This window comes from Pseudophryne corroboree, chromosome 2 (assembly GCF_028390025.1).
Source record: "Pseudophryne corroboree isolate aPseCor3 chromosome 2, aPseCor3.hap2, whole genome shotgun sequence".
Classification (NCBI taxonomy): Eukaryota; Metazoa; Chordata; class Amphibia; order Anura; family Myobatrachidae; genus Pseudophryne; species Pseudophryne corroboree.
In genome coordinates, this window is record NC_086445.1 from 984,359,691 (window position 1) to 984,384,939 (window position 25,249).

General features: G+C 46.5%; 1 protein-coding gene across 1 annotated transcript in view; it reads right to left on the bottom strand.

Annotated features, from left to right (window-relative positions):
• LTN1 (listerin E3 ubiquitin protein ligase 1) overlaps positions 1-25,249 on the bottom strand; it is a 179,649-nt gene that overhangs the window by 12,927 nt on the left and 141,473 nt on the right. Inside the window, exons 28-29 of the mRNA XM_063956390.1 lie at positions 22,706-22,900; positions 21,543-21,710 (exon numbers count right to left, since the gene is read on the bottom strand). Of these exons, the coding sequence (XP_063812460.1) occupies positions 21,543-21,710; positions 22,706-22,900 (363 nt within the window). The remainder of the gene's footprint in view (positions 1-21,542; positions 21,711-22,705; positions 22,901-25,249) is intronic.

A 25,249-nucleotide genomic window follows, 5' to 3' on the forward strand; every position in this document is an offset into this window, starting at 1 on the left:
AAATGAGGAGTTTGGTCTCCCAAACTCTTACTTCTACAGATTTTTACAGCTCAGGCACGCTCTACAATCACAGTTCGGGGATTCTCCCCCGGCGCTCCTCCCTTTCCCCATAAAGGCCTTTCTATGCGCATTGGGTCGGGTTAAGGTGATCTCCTTCACTTATTCGTACCTTATAAAAATAATTCATGCGGACCCGCTCTCAAACCTTCGGGAGCGCTGGGAGCGTGATCTGGGCCCCATAGATTTTGAGGACTGGGAGGTGGCGCTGGGGAACTCAAACCAGGTCACCAAATCACTACGGTTCCAACAAATCCAACTCTTTATATTACATAGATCATATATGACACCGAATAGGTTGGCCAGATTTGGGGCTGGTGGCGCAGCCGCCTGTCCTAAATGCGGGGTCGCTGGCGGATCGTTCTGGCACCTGGTGTGGGAGTGTCCATCCTTACAGGCGTTTTGGGCTGGGATCGGGTCGATTCTGGAACGTACGGGGATACCGAGAGGAATGTTGACTCCGGGATTTAGCATTCTGGGAATGGGGGGACCTGAATCTGGGTCTAGGTGGGAGGACTTGTATGCTCGCAGTATCTGCGCCCTCGCCAAGGTGTGTATTGCGCGGACATGGATGGCCCCACATTCCCCTACGATGTCTGCTTTTAAGGCCCTGGTAAATGACATAGTACTGAAGGATCGGTATATCTACATGAAAAATGATGCCCTTCCTAAACATGAGAAGATATGGTCCCATTGGATTAATTCTACATATTTTTCCCCTGCCCTTAGAATTTAGAATTTAAAGAATTCATTAATTGACATGCCGCACGCCTTCTACGACAGCCCAGCTGCCTGGGTCCCGGGGGGACGAGCCAGGCTCCTCTCCCGTATCACACACTATAGGGATTACGCACCTCACCTCGCACAACTGTATGAATCTAGGCTAGATGGAGTTGTTTTGATTTGCTCTGTTTATGGTTTGTAGGCTTTATCAGGCCTTATAGTTGGGGGGTGGGGGGGGGGGGGGTTATTGCAGTATTTCGGGGAGGAAACAAGAAATGTTAGTATGTGTTTGACACTGACTGCAGACTTCAGAGAACCTGGTATATGCGGAATGAATACACTGAATATACAATGAAATATACTGTCCTGCGACTACCAGCTTCATCACGCATTATATATATTGTTTGAGAAGGATATGGGCATGAACATATTGTGTAATAATAATTGAAGTTCCCAGTGTACACTGAAAGGTCAGTAACGATTTTATCCTTGTTGAATAAAAATACTCTATTCAAAAAAAAAAAAAAATAAGATTTTACTTACCGATAAATCTATTTCTCGTAGTCCGTAGTGGATGCTGGGGACTCCGTCAGGACCATGGGGATTAGCGGCTCCGCAGGAGACAGGGCACAAAAATAAAGCTTTAGGATCAGGTGGTGTGCACTGGCTCCTCCCCCTATGACCCTCCTCCAAACCTCAGTTAGGATACTGTGCCCGGACGAGCGTACACAATAAGGAAGGATTTTGAATCCCGGGTAAGACTAATACCAGCCACACCAATCACACCGTACAACTTGTGATCTGAACCCAGTTAACAGTATGACAAACGTAGGAGCCTCTGAACAGACGGCTCACAACAACAACAACCCGATTTTTTTGTAACAATAACTATGTACAAGTATTGCAGACAATCCGCACTTGGGATGGGCGCCCAGCATCCACTACGGACTACGAGAAATAGATTTATCGGTAAGTAAAATCTTATTTTCTCTGACGTCCTAGTGGATGCTGGGGACTCCGTCAGGACCATGGGGATTATACCAAAGCTCCCAAACGGGCGGGAGAGTGCGGATGACTCTGCAGCACCGAATGAGAGAACTCCAGGTCCTCTTTAGCCAGGGTATCAAATTTGTAGAATTTTACAAACGTGTTCTCCCCCGACCACGTAGCTGCTCGGCAGAGTTGTAATGCCGAGACCCCTCGGGCAGCCGCCCAGGATGAGCCCACCTTCCTTGTGGAATGGGCCTTGACAGATTTAGGCTGTGGCAGGCCTGCCACAGAATGTGCAAGTTGAAATGTGCTACAAATCCAACGAGCAATCGTCTGCTTAGAAGCAAGAGCACCCAGTTTGTTGGGTGCATACAGGATAACAGCAAGTCAGTTTTCCTGACTCCAGCCGTCCTGGAAACCTATATTTTCAAATGTGATTTGAGGAATCCCAGAACTACGTTGAGATCCCACAGTGCCACTGGAGGCACAAAAAGGGGGTTGTATATGCAATACTCCCTTGACAAACTTCTGGACTTCAGGAACTGAAGCCAATTCTTTCTGGAAGAAAATTGACAGGGCCGAAATTTGAACCTTAATGGACCCCAATTTGAGGCCCATAGACACTCCTGTTTTCAGGAAATGCAGGAATCGACCGAGTTGAAATTTCTTCGTGGGGCCTTCCTGGCCTCACACCACGCAACATATTTTCGCCACATGTGGTGATAATGTTGTGCGGTCACCTCCTTCCTGGCTTTGACCAGGGTAGGAATGACCTCTTCCGGAATGCCTTTTTCCCTTAGGATCCGGCGTTCCACCGCCATGCCGTCAAACGCAGCCGCGGTAAGTCTTGGAACAGACCTGGTACTTGCTGAAGCAAGTCCCTTCTTAGCGGCAGAGGCCATGAGTCCTCTGTGAGCATTTCTTGAAGTTCCGGGTGCCACGTCCTTCTTGGCCAATCCGGAGCCACGAGTATAGTTCTTACTCCTCTACGTCTTATAATTCTCAGTACCTTGGGTATGAGAAGCAGAGGAGGGAACACATACACCGACTGGTACACCCACGGTGTTACCAGAACGTCCACAGCTATTGCTTGAGGGTCTCTTGACCTGGCGCAATACCTGTCCAGTTTTTTGTTCAGGCGGGACGCCATCATGTCCACCTTTGGTCTTTCCCAACGGTTCACAATCATGTGGAATACTTCCCGATGAAGTCCCCACTCTCCCGGGTGGAGGTCGTGCCTGCTGAGGAAGTCTGCTTCCCAGTTGTCCACTCCCGGAATGAACACTGCTGACAGTGCTATCACATGATTTTTCGCCCAGCGAAGAATCTTTGCAGTTTCTGCCATTGCCCTCCTGCTTCTTGTGCCGCCCTGTCTGTTTACGTGGGCGACTGCCGTGATGTTGTCCCACTGGATCAATACCGGCTGACCTTGAAGCAGAGGTCTTGCTAAGCTTAGAACATTGTAAATTGCCCTTAGCTCCAGTATATTTATGTGGAGAGAAGTCTCCAGACTTGATCACACTCCCTGGAAATTTTTTTTTTTTTTTTTTTTTCCTTGTGTGACTGCTCCCCAGCCTCTCAGGCTGGCATCCGTGGTCACCAGGACCCAGTCCTGAATGCCGAATCTGCGGCCCTTTAGTAGATGAGCACTCTGCAGCCACCGCAGAAGAAACACCCTTGTCCTTGGAGACAGGGTTATCCGCTGATGCATCTGAAGATGCGATCCGGACCATTTTTCCAGCAGATCCCACTGAAAAGTTCTTGCGTGAAATCTGCCGAATGGAATCGCTTCGTAAGAAGCCACCATTTTTCCCAGGACCCTTGTGCAATGATGCACTGACACTTTTCCTGGTTTTAGGAGGTTCCTGACTAGCTCGGATAACTCCCTGGCTTTCTTCTCCGGGAGAAACACCTTTTTCTGGACTGTGTCCAGAATCATCCCTAGGAACAGCAGACGTGTCGTCGGAAACAGCTGCGGTTTTGGAATATTTAGAATCCACCCGTGCTGTCGTAGAACTACTTGAGATAGTGCTACTCCGACCTCCAACTGTTCTCTGGACCTTGCCCTTATCAGGAGATCGTCCATTTTCTTTGAAGAAGAATCATCATTTCGGCCATTACCTTGGTAAGGACCCGGGGTGCCGTGGACAATCCAACCGGCAGCGTCTGAAACTGATAGTGACAGTTCTGTACCACGAACCTGAGGTACCCTTGGTGAGAAGGGCAAATTGGGACATGGAGGTAAGCATCCCTGATGTCCCGGGACACCATATAGTCCCCTTCTTCCTGGTTCGCTATCACTGCTCTGAGTGACTCCATCTTGATTTGAACCTTTGTATGTAAGTGTTCAAATATTTCAGATTTAGAATAGGTCTCACCGAGCCGTCTGGCTTCAGTACCACAATATAGTGTGGAATAATACCCCTTTCCTTGTTGTAGGAGAGGTACTTTGATTATCACCTGCTGGGAATACAGCTTGTGAATTGTTTCCACTACTGCCTCCCTGTCGGAGGGAGACGTTGGTAAAGCAGACTTCAGGAACTTGCGAGGGGGAGACGTCTCGAATCTCCAATCTGTACCCCTGGGATACTACTTGTAGGATCCAGGGGTCCACTTGCGAGTGAGCCCACTGCGTGCTGAAACTCTTGAGACGACCCCCCACCGCACCTGAGTCCGCTTGTACGGCCCCAGCGTCATGCTGAGGACTTGGCAGAAGCGGTGGAGGGCTTCTGTTCCTGGGAATGGGCTGCCTGCTGCAGTCTTCTTCCCTTTCCTCTATCCCATGGCAGATATGACTGGCCTTTTGCCCGCTTGCCCTTATGGGGACGAAAGGACTGAGGCTGAAAAGACGTTGTCTTTTTCTCCTTTATACGGCAATACTTCCATGTGCCGTTTGGAATCTGCATCACCTGACCACTGTCGTGTCCATAAACAACTTCTGGCAGATATGGACATCGCACTTACTCTTGATGCCAGAGTGCAAATATCCCTCTGTGCATCTCGCATATATAGAAATGCATCCTTTAAATGCTCTATAGTCAATAAAATACTGTCCCTGTCAAGGGTATCAATATTTTCAGTCAGGGAATCCGACCAAGCCACCCCAGCGCTGCACATCCAGGCTGAGGCGATCGCTGGTCGCAGTATAACACCAGTATGTGTGTATATACTTTTTAGGATATTTTCCAGCCTCCTATCAGCTGGCTCCTTGAGGGCGGCCCTATCTGGAGACTGTACCGCCACTTGTTTTGATAAGCGTGTGAGCGCCTTATCCACCCTAAGGGGTGTTTCCCAACGCGCCCTAACTTCTGGCGGGAAAGGGTATACCGCCAATAATTTTCTATCGGGGGAAACCCACGCAACATCACACACTTCATTTAATATATCTGATTCAGGAAAAACTACAGGTAGTTTTTTCACACTCCACATAATACCCTTTTTTGTGGTACTTGTAGTATCAGAAATATGTAACACCTCCTTCATTGCCCTTAACAAGTAACGTGTGGCCCTAAAGGAAAATACGTTTGTTTCTTCACCGTCGACACTGGAGTCAGTGTCCGTGTCTGTGTCTGTGTCGACCGACTGAGGTAAAAGGACGTTTTAACGCCCCTGACGGTGTTTGAGACGCCTGGACAGGTACTAATTGGTTTGCCGGCCGTCTCATGTCGTCAACCGACCTTGCAGCGTGTTGACATTATCACGTAATTCCTTAAATAAGCCATCCATTCCGGTGTCGACTCCCTAGAGAGTGACATCACCATTACAGGCAATTGCTCCGCCTCCTCACCAACATCGTCCTCATACATGTCGACACACACGTACCGACACACAGCACACACACACAGGGAATGCTCTGATAGAGGACAGGACCCCACTAGCCCTTTGGAGAGACAGAGGGAGAGTTTGCCAGCACACACCAAAACGCTATAATTATACAGGGACAACCTTTATATAAGTGTTTCTCTAACGTCCTAGTGGATGCTGGGGACTCCGTCAGGACCATGGGGATTAGCGGCTCCGCAGGAGACAGGGCACAAAAATAAAGCTTTAGGATCAGGTGGTGTGCACTGGCTCCTCCCCCTATGACCCTCCTCCAAGCCTCAGTTAGGTTTTTGTGCCCGTCCGAGCAGGGTGCAATCTAGGTGGCTCTCCTAAAGAGCTGCTTAGAAAAAGTTTTTAGGTTTTTTATTTTCAGTGAGTCCTGCTGGCAACAGGCTCACTGCATCGAGGGACTTAGGGGAGAGAAGTCAACTCACCTGCGTGCAGGATGGATTGGCTTCTTAGGCTACTGGACAGCATTAGCTCCAGAGGGATCGAACACAGGCCCAGCCATGGAGTCCGGTCCCGGAGCCGCGCCGCCGACCCCCCTTGCAGATGCCGAAGATGGAAGAGGTCCAGAAGCAGGCGGCAGAAGACTTTTCAGTCTTCCTGAGGTAGCGCACAGCACTGCAGCTGTGCGCCATTGTTGTCAGCACACTTCATACAGCGGTCACGGAGGGTGCAGGGCGCTGGGGGGGCGCCCTGGGCAGCAATGTATAATACCTTTTTATGGCTAAAAATACATCACATATAGCCCTTGAGGCTATATGGATGTATTTAACCCCTGCCAGATCTCACAAACTCCGGAGAAGAGCCCGCCGAAATAGGGGGCGGGGCTTATTCTCCTCAGCACACAGCGCCATTTTCCTGCTCAGCTCCGCTGTGAGGAAGGCTCCCAGGACTCTCCCCTGCACTGCACTACAGAAACAGGGTAAAACAGAGAGGGGGGGCACTTTTTTTGGCGATATTACTATATTTAAGCTGCTATAAGGATACAACACTTATATAGGGTTGTTCCCATATATATTATAGCGCTTGGGTGTGTGCTGGCAAACTCTCCCTCTGTCTCCCCAAAGGGCTAGTGGGGTCCTGTCTTCAATAGAGCATTCCCTGTGTGTCTGCTGTGTGTCGGTACGTGTGTGTCGACATGTATGAGGACGATGTTGGTGTGGAGGCAGAGCAATTGCCGGTAATGGTGATGTCACCCCCCAGGGAGTCGACACCGGAATGGATGGCTTTGTTTATGGAATTACGTGATAATGTCAGCACATTACAAAAATCAGTTGACGACATGAGACGGCCGGCAAACCAGTTAGTACCTGCCCAGGCGTCTCAGACACCGTCAGGGGCTGTAAAACGCCCTTTACCTCAGTCGGTCGACACAGACCCAGACACGGACACTGAATCTAGTGTCGACGGTGAAGAAACAAACGTATTTTCCAGTAGGGCCACACGTTATATGATCACGGCAATGAAGGAGGCTTTGCATATCTCTGATACTACAAGTACCACAAAAAGGGGTATTATGTGGGGGGTGAAAAAACTACCTGTAGTTTTTCCTGAATCAGAGGAATTGAATGATGTATGTGATGAAGCGTGGGTTAACCCAGATAGAAAAGTGCTAATTTCAAAAAAGTTATTGGCATTATACCCTTTCCCGCCAGAGGTTAGGGCGCGCTGGGAAACACCCCCTAAGGTGGATAAGGCGCTCACACGCTTATCAAAACAAGTGGCGTTACCGTCTCCTGATACGGCCGCCTTCAAGGATCCAGCTGATAGGAGGCTGGAAACTACCCTAAAAAGTATATACACACATACTGGTGTTATACTGCGACCAGCCATCGCCTCAGCCTGGATGTGCAGTGCTGGGGTGGTCTGGTCGGATTCCCTGACTGAAAATATTGATACCCTGGATAGGGACAGTATTTTACAGACTTTAGAGCAATTAAAGGATGCTTTTCTTTATATGCGAGATGCTCAGAGGGATATTTGCACTCTGGCATCGAGAGTAAGTGCGATGTCCATATCTGCCAGAAGAAGTTTATGGACACGACAGTGGTCAGGTGATGCGGATTCCAAACGGCATATGGAAGTATTGCCGTATAAAGGGGAGGAATTATTTGGCGTCGGTCTATCGGATTTGGTGGCCACGGCAACTGCCGGGAAATCCACCTTTTTACCTCAGACCCCCTCCCTACAGAAAAAGACACCGTCTTTTCAGCCGCAGTCCTTTCGGTCCTATAAGAACAAGCGGGCAAAAGGACAGTCATATCTGCCCCGAGGCAGAGGAAAGGGTAAGAGAGGGCAGCAAGCAGCTCCTTCCCAGGAACAGAAGCCCTCCGCGGGTTCTGCAAAGCCCTCAGCATGACGTTGGGGCTTTACAAGCGGACTCAGGAACGGTGGGGGGTCGACTCAAGAATTTCAGCGCGCAGTGGGCTTGCTCACAGGTGGACCCCTGGATCCTGCAGGTAGTATCTCAGGGTTACAGGTTGGAATTCGAGAAGTCTCCCCCTCGCCGGTTCCTAAAGTCTGCTTTGCCAACGTCTCCCTCAGACAGGGCGACGGTATTGGAAGCCATTCACAAGCTGTTTTCTCAGCAGGTGATAGTCAAGGTACCCCTCCTACAACAGGGAAAGGGGTATTACTCCACGCTATTTGTGGTACCGAAGCCGGACGGCTCGGTAAGACCTATTCTAAATCTGAAATCTTTGAACCTGTACATACAAAAATTCAAGTTCAAGATGGAATCACTCAGAGCAGTGATAGCGAATCTGGAAGAAGGGGACTTTATGGTGTCCCTGGACATAAAAAGATGCTTACCTGCATGTCCCAATTTGCCCTTCACATCAAGGGTACCTCAGGTTCGTGGTGCAAAACTGTCATTATCAGTTTCAGACGCTGCCGTTTGGATTGTCCACGGCACCTCGGGTCTTTACCAAGGTAATGGCCGAAATGATGATTCTTCTGCGAAGAAGAGGCGTATTAATTATCCCTTACTTGGACGATCTCCTGATAAGGGCAAGGTCCAGAGAACAGCTGGAGGACGGAGTAGCACTAACCCAAGTAGTGCTGCAACAACACGGGTGGATTCTGAATTTTCCAAAATCTCAGTTGACCCCGACAACACGTCTGCTGTTCCTGGGAATGATTCTGGACACGGTTCAGAAAAAGGTGTTTCTTCCGGAGGAGAAAGCCAAGGAGTTATCCGAACTTGTCAGGAACCTCCTAAAACCAGGAAAAGTGTCTGTGCATCAATGCACAAGAGTCCTGGGAAAGATGGTGGCTTCTTACGAAGCAATCCCATTCGGCAGATTCCACGCACAAACTTTTCAGTGGGATCTGCTGGACAAATGGTCCAGGTCGCATCTGTAGATGCATCAGCGGATAACCTTATCGCCACGGACAAGGGTGTCTCTTCTGTGGTGGTTGCACAGTGCTCATCTGTTAGAAGGCCGCAGATTCGGCATACAGGACTGGGTCCTGGTGACCACGGATGCCAGTCTGAGAGGCTGGGGAGCGGTCACACAGGGAAGAAACTTCCAGGGAGTATGGTCAAGCCTGGAGATGTCTCTTCACATAAATATACTGGAGCTAAGAGCGATTTACAATGCTCTAAGCCTGGCAAAACCCCTGCTTCAGGGTCAGCCGGTGTTGATCCAGTCGGACAACATCACGGCAGTCGCCCACGTAAACAGACAGGGCGGCACAAGAAGCAGGAGAGCAATGGCAGAAGCTGCAAGGATTCTTCGCTGGGCGGAAGATCATGTGATAGCACTGTCAGCAGTGTTCATTCCGGGAGTGGACAACTGGGAAGCAGACTTCCTCAGCAGACACGATCTACACCCGGGAGAGTGGGGACTTCATCCAGAAGTCTTCCACATGATTGTGAACCGTTGGGAAAAACCAAAGGTGGATATGATGGCGTCTCGCCTCAACAAAAAACTGGACAGGTATTGCGCCAGGTCAAGAGACCCTCAGGCAATAGCTGTGGACGCTCTGGTAACACCGTGGGTGTTCCAGTCAGTGTATGTGTTTCCTCCTCTGCCTCTCATACCCAAAGTACTGAGAATTATACGGCAAAGGGGAGTAAGAACGATACTCGTGGCTCCGGATTGGCCAAGAAGAACTTGGTACCCGGAACTTCAGGAGATGCTCACGGAAAATCCGTGGCCTCTACCTCTAAGACGGGACCTGATTCAGCAGGGACCGTGTCTATTCCAAGACTTACCGCGGCTGCGTTTGACGGCGTGGCGGTTGAACGCCGAATTCTAAGGGAAAAAGGCATTCCAGAAGAGGTCATTCCTACACTGGTTAAAGCCAGGAAGGAGGTGACTGCACAACATTATCACCGCATTTGGAGAAAATATGTTGCGTGGTGTGAGGCCAGGAAGGCCCCCACGGAGGAATTTCAATTGGGTCGATTCCTACATTTCCTGCAAACAGGATTGTCTATGGGCCTCAAGTTGGGGTCCATTAAGGTTCAAATTTCGGCCCTGTCTATTTTCTTTCAGAAAGAATTGGCTTCAGTTCCTGAAGTCCAGACTTTTGTAAAAGGAGTACTACATATACAGCCCCGGTTGTGCCCCCAGTGGCTCCGTGGGACCTTAATGTAGTTTTGGATTTTCTCAAATCCCATTGGTTTGAGCCACTCAAATCGGCGGATTTGAAATATCTTACATGGAAAGTAACCATGCTACTGGCCCTGGCTTCAGCCAGGAGAGTGTCAGAATTGGCGGCTTTATCGTATAAAAGCCCATATCTGATTTTCCATTCGGACAGGGCAGAACTGCGGACGCGTCCTCATTTTCTGCCTAAGGTGGTGTCAGCGTTTCACCTGAACCAACTGTCAAAGTCAGAAAAATGTCTCAATGCACGTTGCCATATTTGCACCGCACACTGGTCCGCGCTGCGCGTGCATGCGCTCTCCCGTGGATTCGCATACCCGCAATAACGTGCACTCGCAGGCGCGGTATGCGTATTTACGGTAGAGTTTATGTAGTCGTAGCGTGCGACTCATTCGTTACAAATGTTCACAATTAATGTAGTTTATAGATCATGGTCCCTTTGATAGATTCTGAAAGTTTGGTTAAAATACAATGTCCCAGAGCTGAGGAATCCCTCTTTATATCGTACGAAGGGTCTAACAGGAATCATACAGCAGTGTTTGGTACCCATCGGAAGAGTATTTAATTAGCAATGTTCCGGTGTTGGTTTGGAGCGTATTAATCGCTCGTGCGAATAGTTATGGACATAAGAAGTTTATGTCCATTTCTATTATTTACACATACTCAGGTATGCGGCGGGAAACCCAGTTTCCCACCCACCTGAGCTGTTGGAAATCGTCACAGCCCACCTGTATGAATCACCCTATGACCTTTTGTTATGATACAGGGCCGAATTCCTTCGGCCAATGGACAATGGGATTGTAGGACCATGAGATTGCATTGTGTGTGGGGCATAAATAGGCAGGCCGACCACATCCAGCTCTCACTCTCTCATCAACGGTTATCTGCTGATAGCCGGGAGCTGGATATCGAGGCGCAGGCGATCATACCCTTTGTGCGTAAGTTTCTCTCCGTAATCATTGTCTTTCTGTGAGCCAATTTCTCTCTCTCTCTCTATCTCTCTCTCTCCTCTTTTTCTCTTATATATCTCATAGTATTATAGTATTGTATTGTATTGCATTTAGGTCAGTGTAGTATTGTTTTTTTGTATTTATAGTTTAGTTCTGTGGTTAGGAAGTCTCTGTTATATTGTAGTGTATCATTTGTACTGTTATCCCCTTTTACAAGTATATTAGACATAATACAGTTAATAGGCCTTGGAACCTAAACCAGCATCTGTGTATTTTCTATAGTGATAAGTGTTCACTTGAGCGTCGGTGACGCTCAAGCAGCTTTGTAGATAGTCAGGTTACACAAGGTTGCACTTACACCCTGTACTCACATTAAGGTATTCAGTGTATTTCATTGGTATAAGGTTTTAACATAAAGGTATAGTGTTGTAAGCGTCTGCATCGCTGGTGACCTCCTCGTGGTCTCGAGCGTATGCTACGCTACAGCGAATCATTACCCTAGACATAACCAATAACGTGTCCTGTGATCCCTGGGCCGTGAGCGAACGTGACGCTTGAGCGTCTCGCCTACGGCTGAGCGATCGTTACGCAACTAGCGTACCATTACGGTACTTCTTAAGTAAACAGCGTACAGTGTTCTTAGCTTCATAAAGGGTTGTTTATACGACAAAGGAATTTAGCATTGTCAATTGCGGGCTCGTCCTATACTTCTCACATCTGCACTAGGTAGATCAGCAGACATTATCCCTCCAGCAAAGGGTGGGAGGTTGTCTCATAGTGCTGGCGGGATAAGCGTCTGCTTCGCTTAGATAAAGAGTGCTGAAGGAACCCGGTAACCGGAAGTAAGAACAAAACGCTTGTGTCTTTTAAAACTTTTATTTCTCTTCTGTCTTGCGTATACACGCACGCATACATATATCTGCATTTCTGTTTCATTTTTCGTATATCACTATTCCTGTTTGCCAATTTTATAGTTGATAGAAAGTGCTAAAAAGAGATTTGCTGTTATTTCATAGTAGAGGTAATAGTTAAAGTATAGAACAACACACGGTTTGTCTGAGATACAAGGCAGTCAGTGTGGATTGCGGTAGATGATCAGGGATCATTTACATTGATAAAAATATATTGTGTTACGGTGGATCCTTTGCATTGCGTACACGTGTCGCTAACAAAGACTAGCGTACGCAATCCAAAAGGCAGACGCACGCAGCGTACATTACGCAACGTAGCGTCCGGTTACGCTCACGTAGCTCAAGTCACGAAAAAGTTGAATTAGCGCAAAGCGATAATTAGCGCAAGGCGATAAGTAACGCACAGCGGTAGATAACGCGAAGCGGTAAATAACGCAAATCTATTTTTGGAAAATCGGAAATTTAGTTTAACAGATCCTGCTCCTAATTGGTAACACTGTTGGCCTAAAGACAATTTCTGCGCAGAAATAGATATAGAAACAAAAGTGTACATGTGTTGAGTGAGTGTGTTTTGTATACAAAAGTTTATATAACTTTAAGGTGGAACCAAAAGGAAAGCCGGGTACTCGTCAAGGGACATACGTGTAAGTGACATATACGGTGGCTAGGGAGGCATCCCTGGTTAAATAATATTTGAGCATTAGAGTATAGCGGACCATAAGGTAACAAGACCAGGAGGTCATAAGGTAAAACAGACCAGGAGGTCATAAGGTAACAAAGAGGTCCGCTATAAAAGTACAGTGGCACAACGCCTGGGGTGTTGGTGCAGAACCCATATAGGCCATACAAGCTCTGGCTGAAGGAATCGCAGCCGGAAACATAGATTCCATTGATCTTTCAGTACATGACAAGTAGTGCTCGTATACTGAACGATTGGACCGCACGTTATTGTGTGCAGTAGTTAGTAATCTGACCTAATACCATTAGAGTAAAGTGGTCACAAACGCTATCTGTACATTCTGACGTGATTTGTGTAATTTTTTATTTTTGGAAGGGAAGTTCGCTGGTCACTCAGGAACTATCTAACAACCCCAACTTTACTGGAAAGAGTAAGTGTCCTGCGGGTAACCCTCATATGTTCCAGTAAATAAAGGTTCACAGGGGCCCTAGGTTGGGTACAGCAGCTCTGGCTACAGTGATTGCAGCACAGGCCAACGTGGGCGAGAAGTAAGTGGGGTACTTGATAAACCACCACCGCCGGCCTGCCCAAGGACATCTTGGTTTGTTTGTAAGGGTTCGCTGAAAGCCTTGATATTCAAGGAGGAATAGGCAACGCCTGCAGATTATGGGGGCCATTTGTTCAGGTAGGGGGCGATCAACCTCGGTTCGGGTTGATTCAGAGAACCGATCCATCGGGTCGGCACGATATGTGATGTGTAAGAAATATGGAAATCACGCTGAAGTTTTATGTGATGAATGGGAGAGAATGACTGTACAAGACAGGGACAAATTCCCAAGAATAGGTAGCTTCAGTCCAGTAGTGTTACAAAATTTAAGGAGGAGGATAAGTCTCGTTGAACCAACGAAGAGACAAAATAAACATTATGAATATTTACAGTTATGGCAACAGGAAAGTGAATTACAAAAAGAGTCTATTGACTTTTCTGACTCTTATCTTGAGAGGAGAGATATGGCAGCAGGAGAGGAGTTGATTGCGGAGAGAAAAGCACAAAGGTGGAACAATAAAAACGCTCTTAGCAACTATAATATAGATTATAAGAATAAGTGTAATAAATGTAACAATGATTATTGTAATACTGTTGAATGTACAACTATTAACCTGTGCAAGCTGCACCCCATGTCAAACCTCCCTCAGGAATACAAACAAGAAAGTGAGCCCAGAACGATGTCGGCACCTCTTCCAGAAGCCATCCTACAAGACATCCAGGTGGACACGACCAAATTGGTAAAGGCAATAATCAAACCCCCTAACGGAGGGTCAGGTGAGGTCGTGTCCACAGGTACGTACAATGTTTTATATCACGCACAAACAAATGTACCCCATATTATAAGACCAAAACAAGGTGATGTAATTGAGTTTAGTCCTGTCAGGGTGATCACAGTCCCCAATGGGAAGACTGACGATCAGGGAACCATTCCCGTCAAGGACAGTGCAATGCGCCATCCCTGGTCCCGGACAGAATTGAGATCAATCATGTCTGATTACCCAGATCCTAGGAAAGATCTAACTGTATGATCAAAGATTCACAGAAGGCATATCAACTCCCTAGACAACGACATAATCATGGTATCCAAGGAATCAGGTAGGTACAGGGAAAGCGGTTGATGGTGATGAGCATCCAAGCGTTTGAGGAGGCATCAAATCAACCAAAACCCCAGGCCATTGGCACATGGAGGAACTTAAGGATTTGTGATCTGTGCAAAAGAGAAGGGCATTATGCCAGTAACTGCAACAGCCCACATAAAATCAGACCCCCTAGACCAAGAAATGAGCAAAATTACAATACACACCATTATAATCAAGGATCACATAGGCAGGAAAGGTGATTATTAGGAATGGAGGCAAGCCTGAAGTAACGGTTAATGAAGTGGGAGGTCATTCACTAAAGACACAGGAATGACCAGGTGAAAAGTTGTAAATGTATTTGTGAAAAATGTTTTTCTCTCCCTCTCTCTATCCCCATCTCTGACGATTATTGGTAAGAATTCAAACATTGCATATTCGCTTGGTCCTTGCAGAAGTCTACCAAACCCCAGCATGACCTATCCACCACAATGTATTCTGGCCAGATACAGACAGTGGAATAATGCAAGTGCTGGTGGGGAGGGACTGCTCAAGGAAACCATTAGACACGTAGATACGACAGCCAAATAGTCTGACAATGTTTTCTTAATGTTGACAATGTTTAAAAATGCTTTGTTTCTCTTCTCTTATTGATGGTTATTGTCGAGTTATGTAATGTATATATGCACATGAATTGTTCTCTATCTCTTTTGTTTTTATTTTCTCTCTCTTCTCACTCATGTTTCCATGATTTAAAGATGGTATGTCACCCCTCAGTTGGACCAATGGTAATGCCAGATTTTTGCTCCTTACAGAAAGATCGTCGGTTAGGAAGGAATATTGCATCACCAGAATGATCGTTTTTGAAGACTGAGAGACAACACCTTTGAGAGGACAGCAGAACAAGAAGAACAACAAGACGAGAGAACTTATTATCGTAACGAGTTCTCTCCCCCTCAAACTGATTTTCTTATACCCCATTTACAAATTTCTTCTTTTCTCCTCCTGTAAGATGGACTTGCCCCAAGAGACTGTGATATGGATTTTTCCCGTTAACCATGATGTTGACCAGAGCAGTCTGTTCCGGCGAGAGTACCATAGAGGTCGAAAGAGGTTCTGGAATGGGTTCCGATTATGATGATGGAGGCGTAGTTTTCCAAGATCAACCAAACCAACAAGCAAAGGCGAGTATCAGAAAACGATCCGATAGAAGAAATTGTGATGGATTGTTAGCTGAAGAAAATTGTATCTGTAGGCTCTGTGATAATCTGGTTGAAGATGGATGCATAAAGAAATGCCAATCTAGTTTTAATATCCATATAGACCGGCATCCATTGAGTGACTATCACTCCTTAGTGGGTAACGTGTTAAACCAAACAGATTGTTGGGTATGCTCTCAAGTACCTCAGGGTCACAGCAAATCAGGGCTAGTACCATTTCCTTTAACGATAGGGGAGGTACTTGAGCTAAGTGGTGGGAGACCGGTGGACCGGAGGTTTAATATCTCCAGCCCTCCTAGTTTGAAGCTCCACCAATACCATGTGGATAGGTCCCTCTTATGTTTTAACATCTCCAATCCCAGAAAACCGGGAAATTGGGAAGTGTCATGGAGCAACCTTACCATGACCTTTTCACACAGAGCAGATAGAATGCCTACAGATACAGAGCTCGTACGCCATATAGCCAGTAGAGGAAAATCTTTTCGGTATCGATATACCTTAGGAAATAGGATTACTAGAGTTGGAGAGGTATCACCAGGATACTGTGCACGTATCGTACAAACCGATACGTGCATTAAGCAGATGGAAGAATTAGGGTCAGGAGATTTCACCTGGAAGGTTTGTAACATGGTCATGTCCTTCTCCGTCCCATATGTTCTCCCCGATGATGCATATTTCATATGCGGGAGAAAGGCGTACAAGTGGCTTGCCCCAAACTCTGAAGGATTGTGTTATATTGGAAAAGTATTGCCTGAAGTGATGACTGTTACACATGACAAAATGAAGGACATACACCGTGGTGCCCAAGCTCCTTATACTCACACTCACTACGAGCACCGGGTTAAAAGACAACTGTCAGAAAGGTTAGAGCATCCGGCCTCTGATCTTATCCATGAATCCACCGGGATTCAGGTTCTGGTAGCGTTAGATTTCACTCGTACCGCTCGGGGAGTGATGAATTATAGATACATTTCCGCACTCGCCAATTTGTTAGATAATATCACTGAAATGTATGATGACACGTTTAGATACACTGGAAGAGAACTTCAAGCTTACAAAACAGAACTAGTTCAGCATAGGATGGTTCTTAATTATCTTACAGCAGTAACAGGCGGATATTGTGTTACATTGGCAACACAGTACGGCATAAAGTGTTGCACGTATATCACAAATAGCACCGAGGATCCGGTAGAGGTCATAGACCAAAAGATGGACGATATTCTCCAATTGAAGTGGGAATTTCGTCGAAAACACAATCTCACCCTTGCTGCTGTAGGTAATGAGCTGACTGGTTGGGTGTCATGGTTGAACCCGCGAAATTGGTTCTCCGGTTTGGGGGACTGGGCTCAAGGAGTCATAAAGGATGTTGGAAAGTTTCTACTATGTATCTTGGGTGTCGTTATATCGATTGGATTGATATTTAGATGCGGGCAGGCTTTAATGAGGTGCAAACAAAGTACAAAAGTGATGAGCTTGAGGAGTGAGGAAACTGTAATTAACCTGGATTTGATTTATGACCCAATGATAGAAACCAGAATGTGATGAAAATGCGATTATACGGTCCGTTTCTTTCACCTGTTTTTCTGCTTTTCTCCAAGATACAAAGACCCCCTTGGACGAGGAAGCTGACGAGACGAGATGTATACAGACAACAGACAAGCACCGAAGAAGAAGATTTGACAACTTTAAATATGGACACTTGATGAACTTTGCCATGGATCCCCAGTTTCCCTAGTATCTTTAAACTCACGCTAGCCCAACATTTTTGTAAATCTGATGGCTCAGACAAAGCTATTTGCTCATGCCTAAGGAGCAATACAGCACAAAGAAGACGACTCTCAACAGATACCGAAAACAACTTCGACGACAGATGTACATTTCCCTGACATAGAATATCATTGCATTTTTCGTAAGTGTTCTTTATCTTCATCTCTACAACCCTCAGGTAACGACACACATAGACGATAGGGAATACAGGCACAGATATCAGCAACCACATACCTCCCCCATTCATGTATCATCAACTAAAATGTGCATCCCCATTTTGTTACAACCACAGCCGAAATGAGCTCGGTAGAGTTTGACAGCCCATCCACAGACCTGTACCACAGGATAAGAAGGAATTCAAATGTATACTTCGCAATACCTCGAAGCTTGATTTACAACACGTACGGCACGATGATACATGACCCCCCAAACATGGATTCATACACACATGCTTCTGCTATCTCACTAGGTCATACCCTTTTCACACCTACTCCTCTCTTCTTCCTTACCCCACCATGGAAATCAATTAACCCCTGACTTACATTTTTCTCCTTAAATGTTTTGTGGCAGTTATTATTGACTGCCAAAGGGTGGACTGTCAAAGTCAGAAAAATGTCTCAATGCACGTTGCCATATTTGCACCGCACACTGGTCCGCGCTGCGCGTGCATGCGCTCTCCCGTGGATTCGCATACCCGCAATAACGTGCACTCGCAGGCGCGGTATGCGTATTTACGGTAGAGTTTATGTAGTCGTAGCGTGCGACTCATTCGTTACAAATGTTCACAATTAATGTAGTTTATAGATCATGGTCCCTTTGATAGATTCTGAAAGTTTGGTTAAAATACAATGTCCCAGAGCTGAGGAATCCCTCTTTATATCGTACGAAGGGTCTAACAGGAATCATACAGCAGTGTTTGGTACCCATCGGAAGAGTATTTAATTAGCAATGTTCCGGTGTTGGTTTGGAGCGTATTAATCGCTCGTGCGAATAGTTATGGACATAAGAAGTTTATGTCCATTTCTATTATTTACACATACTCAGGTATGCGGCGGGAAACCCAGTTTCCCACCCACCTGAGCTGTTGGAAATCGTCACAGCCCACCTGTATGAATCACCCTATGACCTTTTGTTATGATACAGGGCCGAATTCCTTCGGCCAATGGACAATGGGATTGTAGGACCATGAGATTGCATTGTGTGTGGGGCATAAATAGGCAGGCCGACCACATCCAGCTCTCACTCTCTCATCAACGGTTATCTGCTGATAGCCGGGAGCTGGATATCGAGGCGCAGGCGATCATACCCTTTGTGCGTAAGTTTCTCTCCGTAATCATTGTCTTTCTGTGAGCCAATTTCTCTCTCTCTCTCTATCTCTCTCTCTCCTCTTTTTCTCTTATATATCTCATAGTATTATAGTATTGTATTGTATTGCATTTAGGTCAGTGTAGTATTGTTTTTTTGTATTTATAGTTTAGTTCTGTGGTTAGGAAGTCTCTGTTATATTGTAGTGTATCATTTGTACTGTTATCCCCTTTTACAAGTATATTAGACATAATACAGTTAATAGGCCTTGGAACCTAAACCAGCATCTGTGTATTTTCTATAGTGATAAGTGTTCACTTGAGCGTCGGTGACGCTCAAGCAGCTTTGTAGATAGTCAGGTTACACAAGGTTGCACTTACACCCTGTACTCACATTAAGGTATTCAGTGTATTTCATTGGTATAAGGTTTTAACATAAAGGTATAGTGTTGTAAGCGTCTGCATCGCTGGTGACCTCCTCGTGGTCTCGAGCGTATGCTACGCTACAGCGAATCATTACCCTAGACATAACCAATAACGTGTCCTGTGATCCCTGGGCCGTGAGCGAACGTGACGCTTGAGCGTCTCGCCTACGGCTGAGCGATCGTTACGCAACTAGCGTACCATTACGGTACTTCTTAAGTAAACAGCGTACAGTGTTCTTAGCTTCATAAAGGGTTGTTTATACGACAAAGGAATTTAGCATTGTCACAGCCTATTGTGGTGCCTGCGGCTACTAGCGATTTGGAGGATTCCAAGTTGCTGGACGTTGTCAGGGCATTGAAAATATATATTTCAAGGACGGCTGGAGTCAGAAAATCTGACTCGCTGTTTATACTGTATGCACCCAACAAGCTGGGTGCTCTTGCTTCTAAGCAGACGATTGCTTGTTGGATTTGTAGCACAATTCAACTTGCACATTCTGTGGCAGGCCTGCCACAGCCTAAATCTGTCAAGGCCCATTCCACAAGGAAGGTGGGCTCATCCTGGGCGGCTGCCCGAGGGGTCTCGGCATTACAACTCTGCCTAACAGCTACGTGGTCGGGGGAGAACACGTTTGTAAAATTCTACAAATTTGATACCCTGGCTAAAGAGGACCTGGAGTTCTCTCATTCGGTGCTGCAGAGTCATCCGCACTCTCCCGCCCGTTTGGGAGCTTTGGTATAATCCCCATGGTCCTGACGGAGTCCCCAGCATCCACTAGGACGTTAGAGAAAATAAGATTTTACTTACCGATAAATCTATTTCTCGTAGTCCGTAGTGGATGCTGGGCGCCCATCCCAAGTGCGGATTGTCTGCATTACTTGTACATAGTTATTGTTACAAAAAAATCGGGTTGTTCTTGTTGTGAGCCGTCTGTTCAGAGGCTCCTACGTTGTCATACTGTTAACTGGGTTCAGATCACAAGTTGTACGGTGTGATTGGTGTGGCTGGTATGAGTCTTACCCGGGATTCAAAATCCTTCCTTATTGTGTACGCTCGTCCGGGCACAGTATCCTAACTGAGGCTTGGAGGAGGGTCATAGGGGGAGGAGCCAGTGCACACCACCTGATCCTAAAGCTTTATTTTTGTGCCCTGTCTCCTGCGGAGCCGCTAATCCCCATGGTCCTGACGGAGTCCCCAGCATCCACTACGGACTACGAGAAATAGATTTATCGGTAAGTAAAATCTTATTTTTTCCCTTATAGCATCTTAATATATATAATCATATCGCCAAATAAGTGCCCCCCCCTCTCTGTTTTAACCCTGTTTCTGTAGTGCAGTGCAGGGGAGAGCCTGGGAGCCTTCCCACCAGCATTTCTGTGAGGGAAAATGGCGCTGTGTGCTGAGGAGAATAGGCCCCGCCCCCTTTTCGGCGGGCTTCTTCTCCCGTTTTTCTGAGACCTGGCAGGGGTTAAATACATCCATATAGCCCCAGGGGCTATATGTGATGTATTTTTTAGCCAGAACAAGGTATTCTCATTGCTGCCCAGGGCGCCCCCTGCAGCGCCCTGCACCCTCCGTGACCGCTGGTGTGAAGTGTGTGACAACAATGGCGCACAGCTGCAGTGCTGTGCGCTACCTCATGAAGACTGAAAAGTCTTCTGCCGCCGGTTTCTGGACCTCTTCACTTTTCGGCATCTGCAAGGGGGTCGGCGGCGCGGCTCCGGGACCGGACTCCATGGCTGGGCCTGTGTTCGATCCCTCTGGAGCTAATGGTGTCCAGTAGCCTAAGAAGCCAATCCATCCTGCACGCAGGTGAGTTCACTTCTTCTCCCCTAAGTCCCTCGTTGCAGTGAGCCTGTTGCCAGCAGGACTCACTGTAAAATAAAAAACCTAAAAACTTTTTCTAAGCAGCTCTTTAGGAGAGCCACCTAGATTGCACCCTGCTCGGACGGGCACAAAAACCTAACTGAGGTTTGGAGGAGGGTCATAGGGGGAGGAGCCAGTGCACACCACCTGATCCTAAAGCTTTATTTTTGTGCCCTGTCTCCTGCGGAGCCGCTAATCCCCATGGTCCTGACGGAGTCCCCAGCATCCACTAGGACGTCAGAGAAAAAAAGATTACTGCTAAAAGTTAAGGATTAGGTTGAAAATTGGGCGTCAACATTGTGTACCAGTCAACAATTTTACGTCAACATTTTGACCGTGCCAACATAATGGTTTCTGCATAATAAATGTCTACAAAACATTCCAGATCGACTTCATCACATACATAAAGCTCCATGGGTATACTTGACCTTACGCTTTGACCAACAGCAGAAGTCATTGGACTACTGGCTAAGAAGTGTAGCGTGTCTGTTGCCTATGACACCGAGTTGTAGAAACTCCATCATCCTTAGCGTTCAGCTCCCCCAACAAGCACAAAAGTTCCTTAACTACGGCACTCACCAAGCACTCCGAGTGAAACTTCTTCTTGCAGGTTCTGCAGCCTTTCTTTGGTAGGGAATAATTTGACCCATGAATAACAGAGAAACAGATCATGCAATCTTCAACGCCTTCAAACCTCTTGTCCACATTGTTCTTCCAAAGGGCCAGGCCATCCATTATACTTCCGTTCTATGGAAATCAAACAAAAAGGTCAATAAGAAGCTTTTTGTATTATTTTCTCACCTTGCATAGGAATGATTATGGATACTAGAAGAGTACTATAGTAATACATTTTAGTAATAACTTTCTAAGCAGCTTAAAACTGATAACTTTGCTTTTCTTATAACAGAACAGTTCGCAGTAGTCTAGGCTCACTGGATGGAAGCAATGACATTGTTATTATAGAATAGGATACTACAATGACAAAAAGGTGGAGAGGCGAAACGCGTTTACACTGAATTGTATACACATCCTAAGGGACAACTAATATTTTCTTTAACATTTGAAAGTACTTTGCAAAACCAGATTTAAATGTTCACTGGCAATTTTCCCCCTCTGTATTTTTCTAACAAAGTAAGACAGGAAAGTATCATATTTATGTGGTAGTGCCTTTCCTATCTTCTATAATGGTACAACTGTTCATCAGGACCATGATGTGATGGTCTAGCTCACAGGTTCTCAAACTCGGTCCTCGGGACCCCACACAGTGCATGTTTTGCAGGTCTCCCCACAGAATCACAAGTGAAACAATGGGCTCCACCTGTGGACCTTTTAAGATGTGTTACTGAGTAATTAATACACCTGTGCACCTGCTGGGTTACCTGCAAAACATGCACTGTGTGGGGTCCTGAGGACCGAGATTGAGAACCTGTGGTCTAGATTAACAGATTGGTGATGTGATATTGGCATGTACAGGTCAGGAGAATTTATAATGACAGAGGACAAGTATAAGGGAATATAAACAGAATCCTCTAACTTTGCTCAGAGCCTGTGTCTTTATTGCCCTAGTTAGATACTGATTATTATAGGCACAGATAATCCCTTTCTTTATCATAATGCTCAATCTGTACCTCTGTATATACACTCAGTATGGCGCAGTGAGTAGGTTTTAAAAACCAAACAAGGAACGGTAATTTAGTTTGTGTAAGTAGAGAACTGGTGCATAACTTGCTTACTGAACCCACCTGGTGTGTCAGGTAAGTGTTGAGTTGCAGCATCCAGTTGCGCCACTGCTGAACGGCGACACCCAATCGCCGGCCGCTTTCGACAATGATTGAACCCAAGGGGTAGTTCTGTGGGAGCTGAATGATGAGCTCAATACAGATGTCATCAACAGAATAGGTAGCTATTACCTCCCGCGTAGTAGGACGAGCTTTCACCTAAGCGCACACAGGGTTAAAACAATATTAATGTGGGGACATACGCTGACCACAAAAACAGATATAGGGCCTAATTCAAGGTGGATCCCAGATATAACATGTGCAGAGAGAGTTAGAGTCAAACTGAAATCTAAATTGCAGTGTAAAAAATAGGATTTTGGTACTTACCAGGTAAATCCTTTTCTTTGAATCCATAGGGGGCACTGGAGTACTCTTGGGATATGGACGGCTTCCGCAGGAAACAGGGCACTGAATATTTAAATTTAGAACTCTCCACCCCTCCATATCCCAGAGTACCTCAGTGTTTTTTACTGAGCCGAACAGGAGCTATAGAGAGGTTGACAATGGAGAATTACATATAACATAACGGACAACAATAAAGTTGACACATAACGTTACTGACAACTAAACAGTTGACACCATAACCGATAGAACTTTACAATTTGAACCAGTCGGTGAAAGTGTGTTACCATAAGATCCCCTGAGCTTACCACAAACCAGGTAAAACTGCTCTGGGTGGGCGTCCAGTGCCCCCTATGGATTCAAAGAAAAGGATTTATCTGGTAAGTACCAAAATCCTATTTTCTTTTTCATCCACTAGGGGTCACTGGAGTACTCTTGGGACGTACCAAAGTTTCCCTTGTGGGCGGGAGAGCTGTTTGGCACCTGTAACACTAGGCGACCAAAGCTAGATGCTGATGCCGCAAACGTATCAAACTTGTAACAGCGCACAAACGTGTGCACTGATGACCATGTAGCCGCACGGCAAAGCTGCGTCGTAGAAGCTCCACGACCAGATGCCCATGAAGCTCCCACAGAACATGTGGAATGAGCTGTTACTGATGTATGCGGCTGTAACCTAGCATGAAAGTAAGCCTGACGTATGGTCAGTTTTATCCATCCGGATAAGGTCTGCTTAGAAGCTGGCCAACCTATCTTGGCAGCATCATAGAGAACAAACAACGTATCCGTTTTACGAAAAGTAGACGTTCGGGATACATAAACGCGTAATGCGCGTACCACATCCAGAGTTCCAGAATGTCCGGTTAACACAGGAACTACTATTGGTTGATTGATGTGAAAAGATGACACTACCTTTGGTAAGAAAGCAGGATCGTCCGAAGTTCCGCTCTGTCATCATGAAACACCAAATACGGTGGCTTGCATGACAAGGCACCCAAATCTGAAACACGCCTTGCCGAAGCTAAGGCTAGGAGAAAAATTATTTTCCAAGTAATATCCACTTTCAAAATGTGAAGACTGTAATAAATCTAAAAACAGATTCAAGTCCCATGGCGCTGTAGGTGGAATGAATGGAGGCTGTACTCTGAGGACACCTTGCAGAAAAGTGTGTACCGACGGCAATAGAGCCAATCGTCTTTGAAAATAAATTGACAACGCAGATACCTGCACCTTTAGTGTAGATAAACGCAGTCCTCCATCTAACCCCGTCTGTAGAAATAACAAGACGGGATAACTTGAAAGATGATGTCGGAAACTTCCGAGCTTCACACCAACCTATATAGGCACACCAAATTCTGTAATAATGAGCTGCCGTAACCGGCTTCCTAGCTCATAACATGGTTGGTGTAACCGATTCTGGAATGCCCTCTCTCCTTAAGAGTGCGTTCTCAATAGCCACCCTGTCAAACGCAGCCGCGCTAAATCGGGGTAAAGGAACGGACCCTGTTGTAACAAGTCCGGACGTAGTGGGAGCGGCCAAGGATCGTGTGCGAGTAGTCCCCGGAGACCCGAGAACCAAGCTCTCCGAGGCCAATGAGGCGCCACTAGTATGACTGTGACAGACTCTCTTTTGATCCGTTTTAGCACCAGAGGGAGCAGCGGAAACGGTGGAACCAGATACACTAGGCAGTACGGCCAAGCGATTGTGAGAGCATCCACCGCCCTGCCTTTGGATCTCTCGTTCTGGACACCTACTGGTGCGTTTGGTGATTGTGGTGAGACGCCATCAGGTCCACTTGAGGGTAACCCCACCTCTGGACCAACATGTGAAACATTTCTGGATTTAATGCCCATTCTCCTGGATGAAAATCCCGACGGCTGAGATAATCCGCCTCCCAGGTGTCCACTCCCGGAATGAACACTGCCGACAATATCACCTGGTGGTATTCTGCCCAATTGAGGATTCGAGCTACATCCCGCATTGCCATGCGGCTTCTCGTTCCTCATTGCTTGTTGATGTATGCGACTGCCGTCGCGTTGTCTGACTGCACCTGGACAGTCTGAGACCGAAGCAAGTGTATTGCTTGTCGTAGCGCATTGTAAATTGCGCGGAGTTCCAGGACATTTATAGACAGCAATCGTTCGTGATCCGCCCAGAGACCCTGG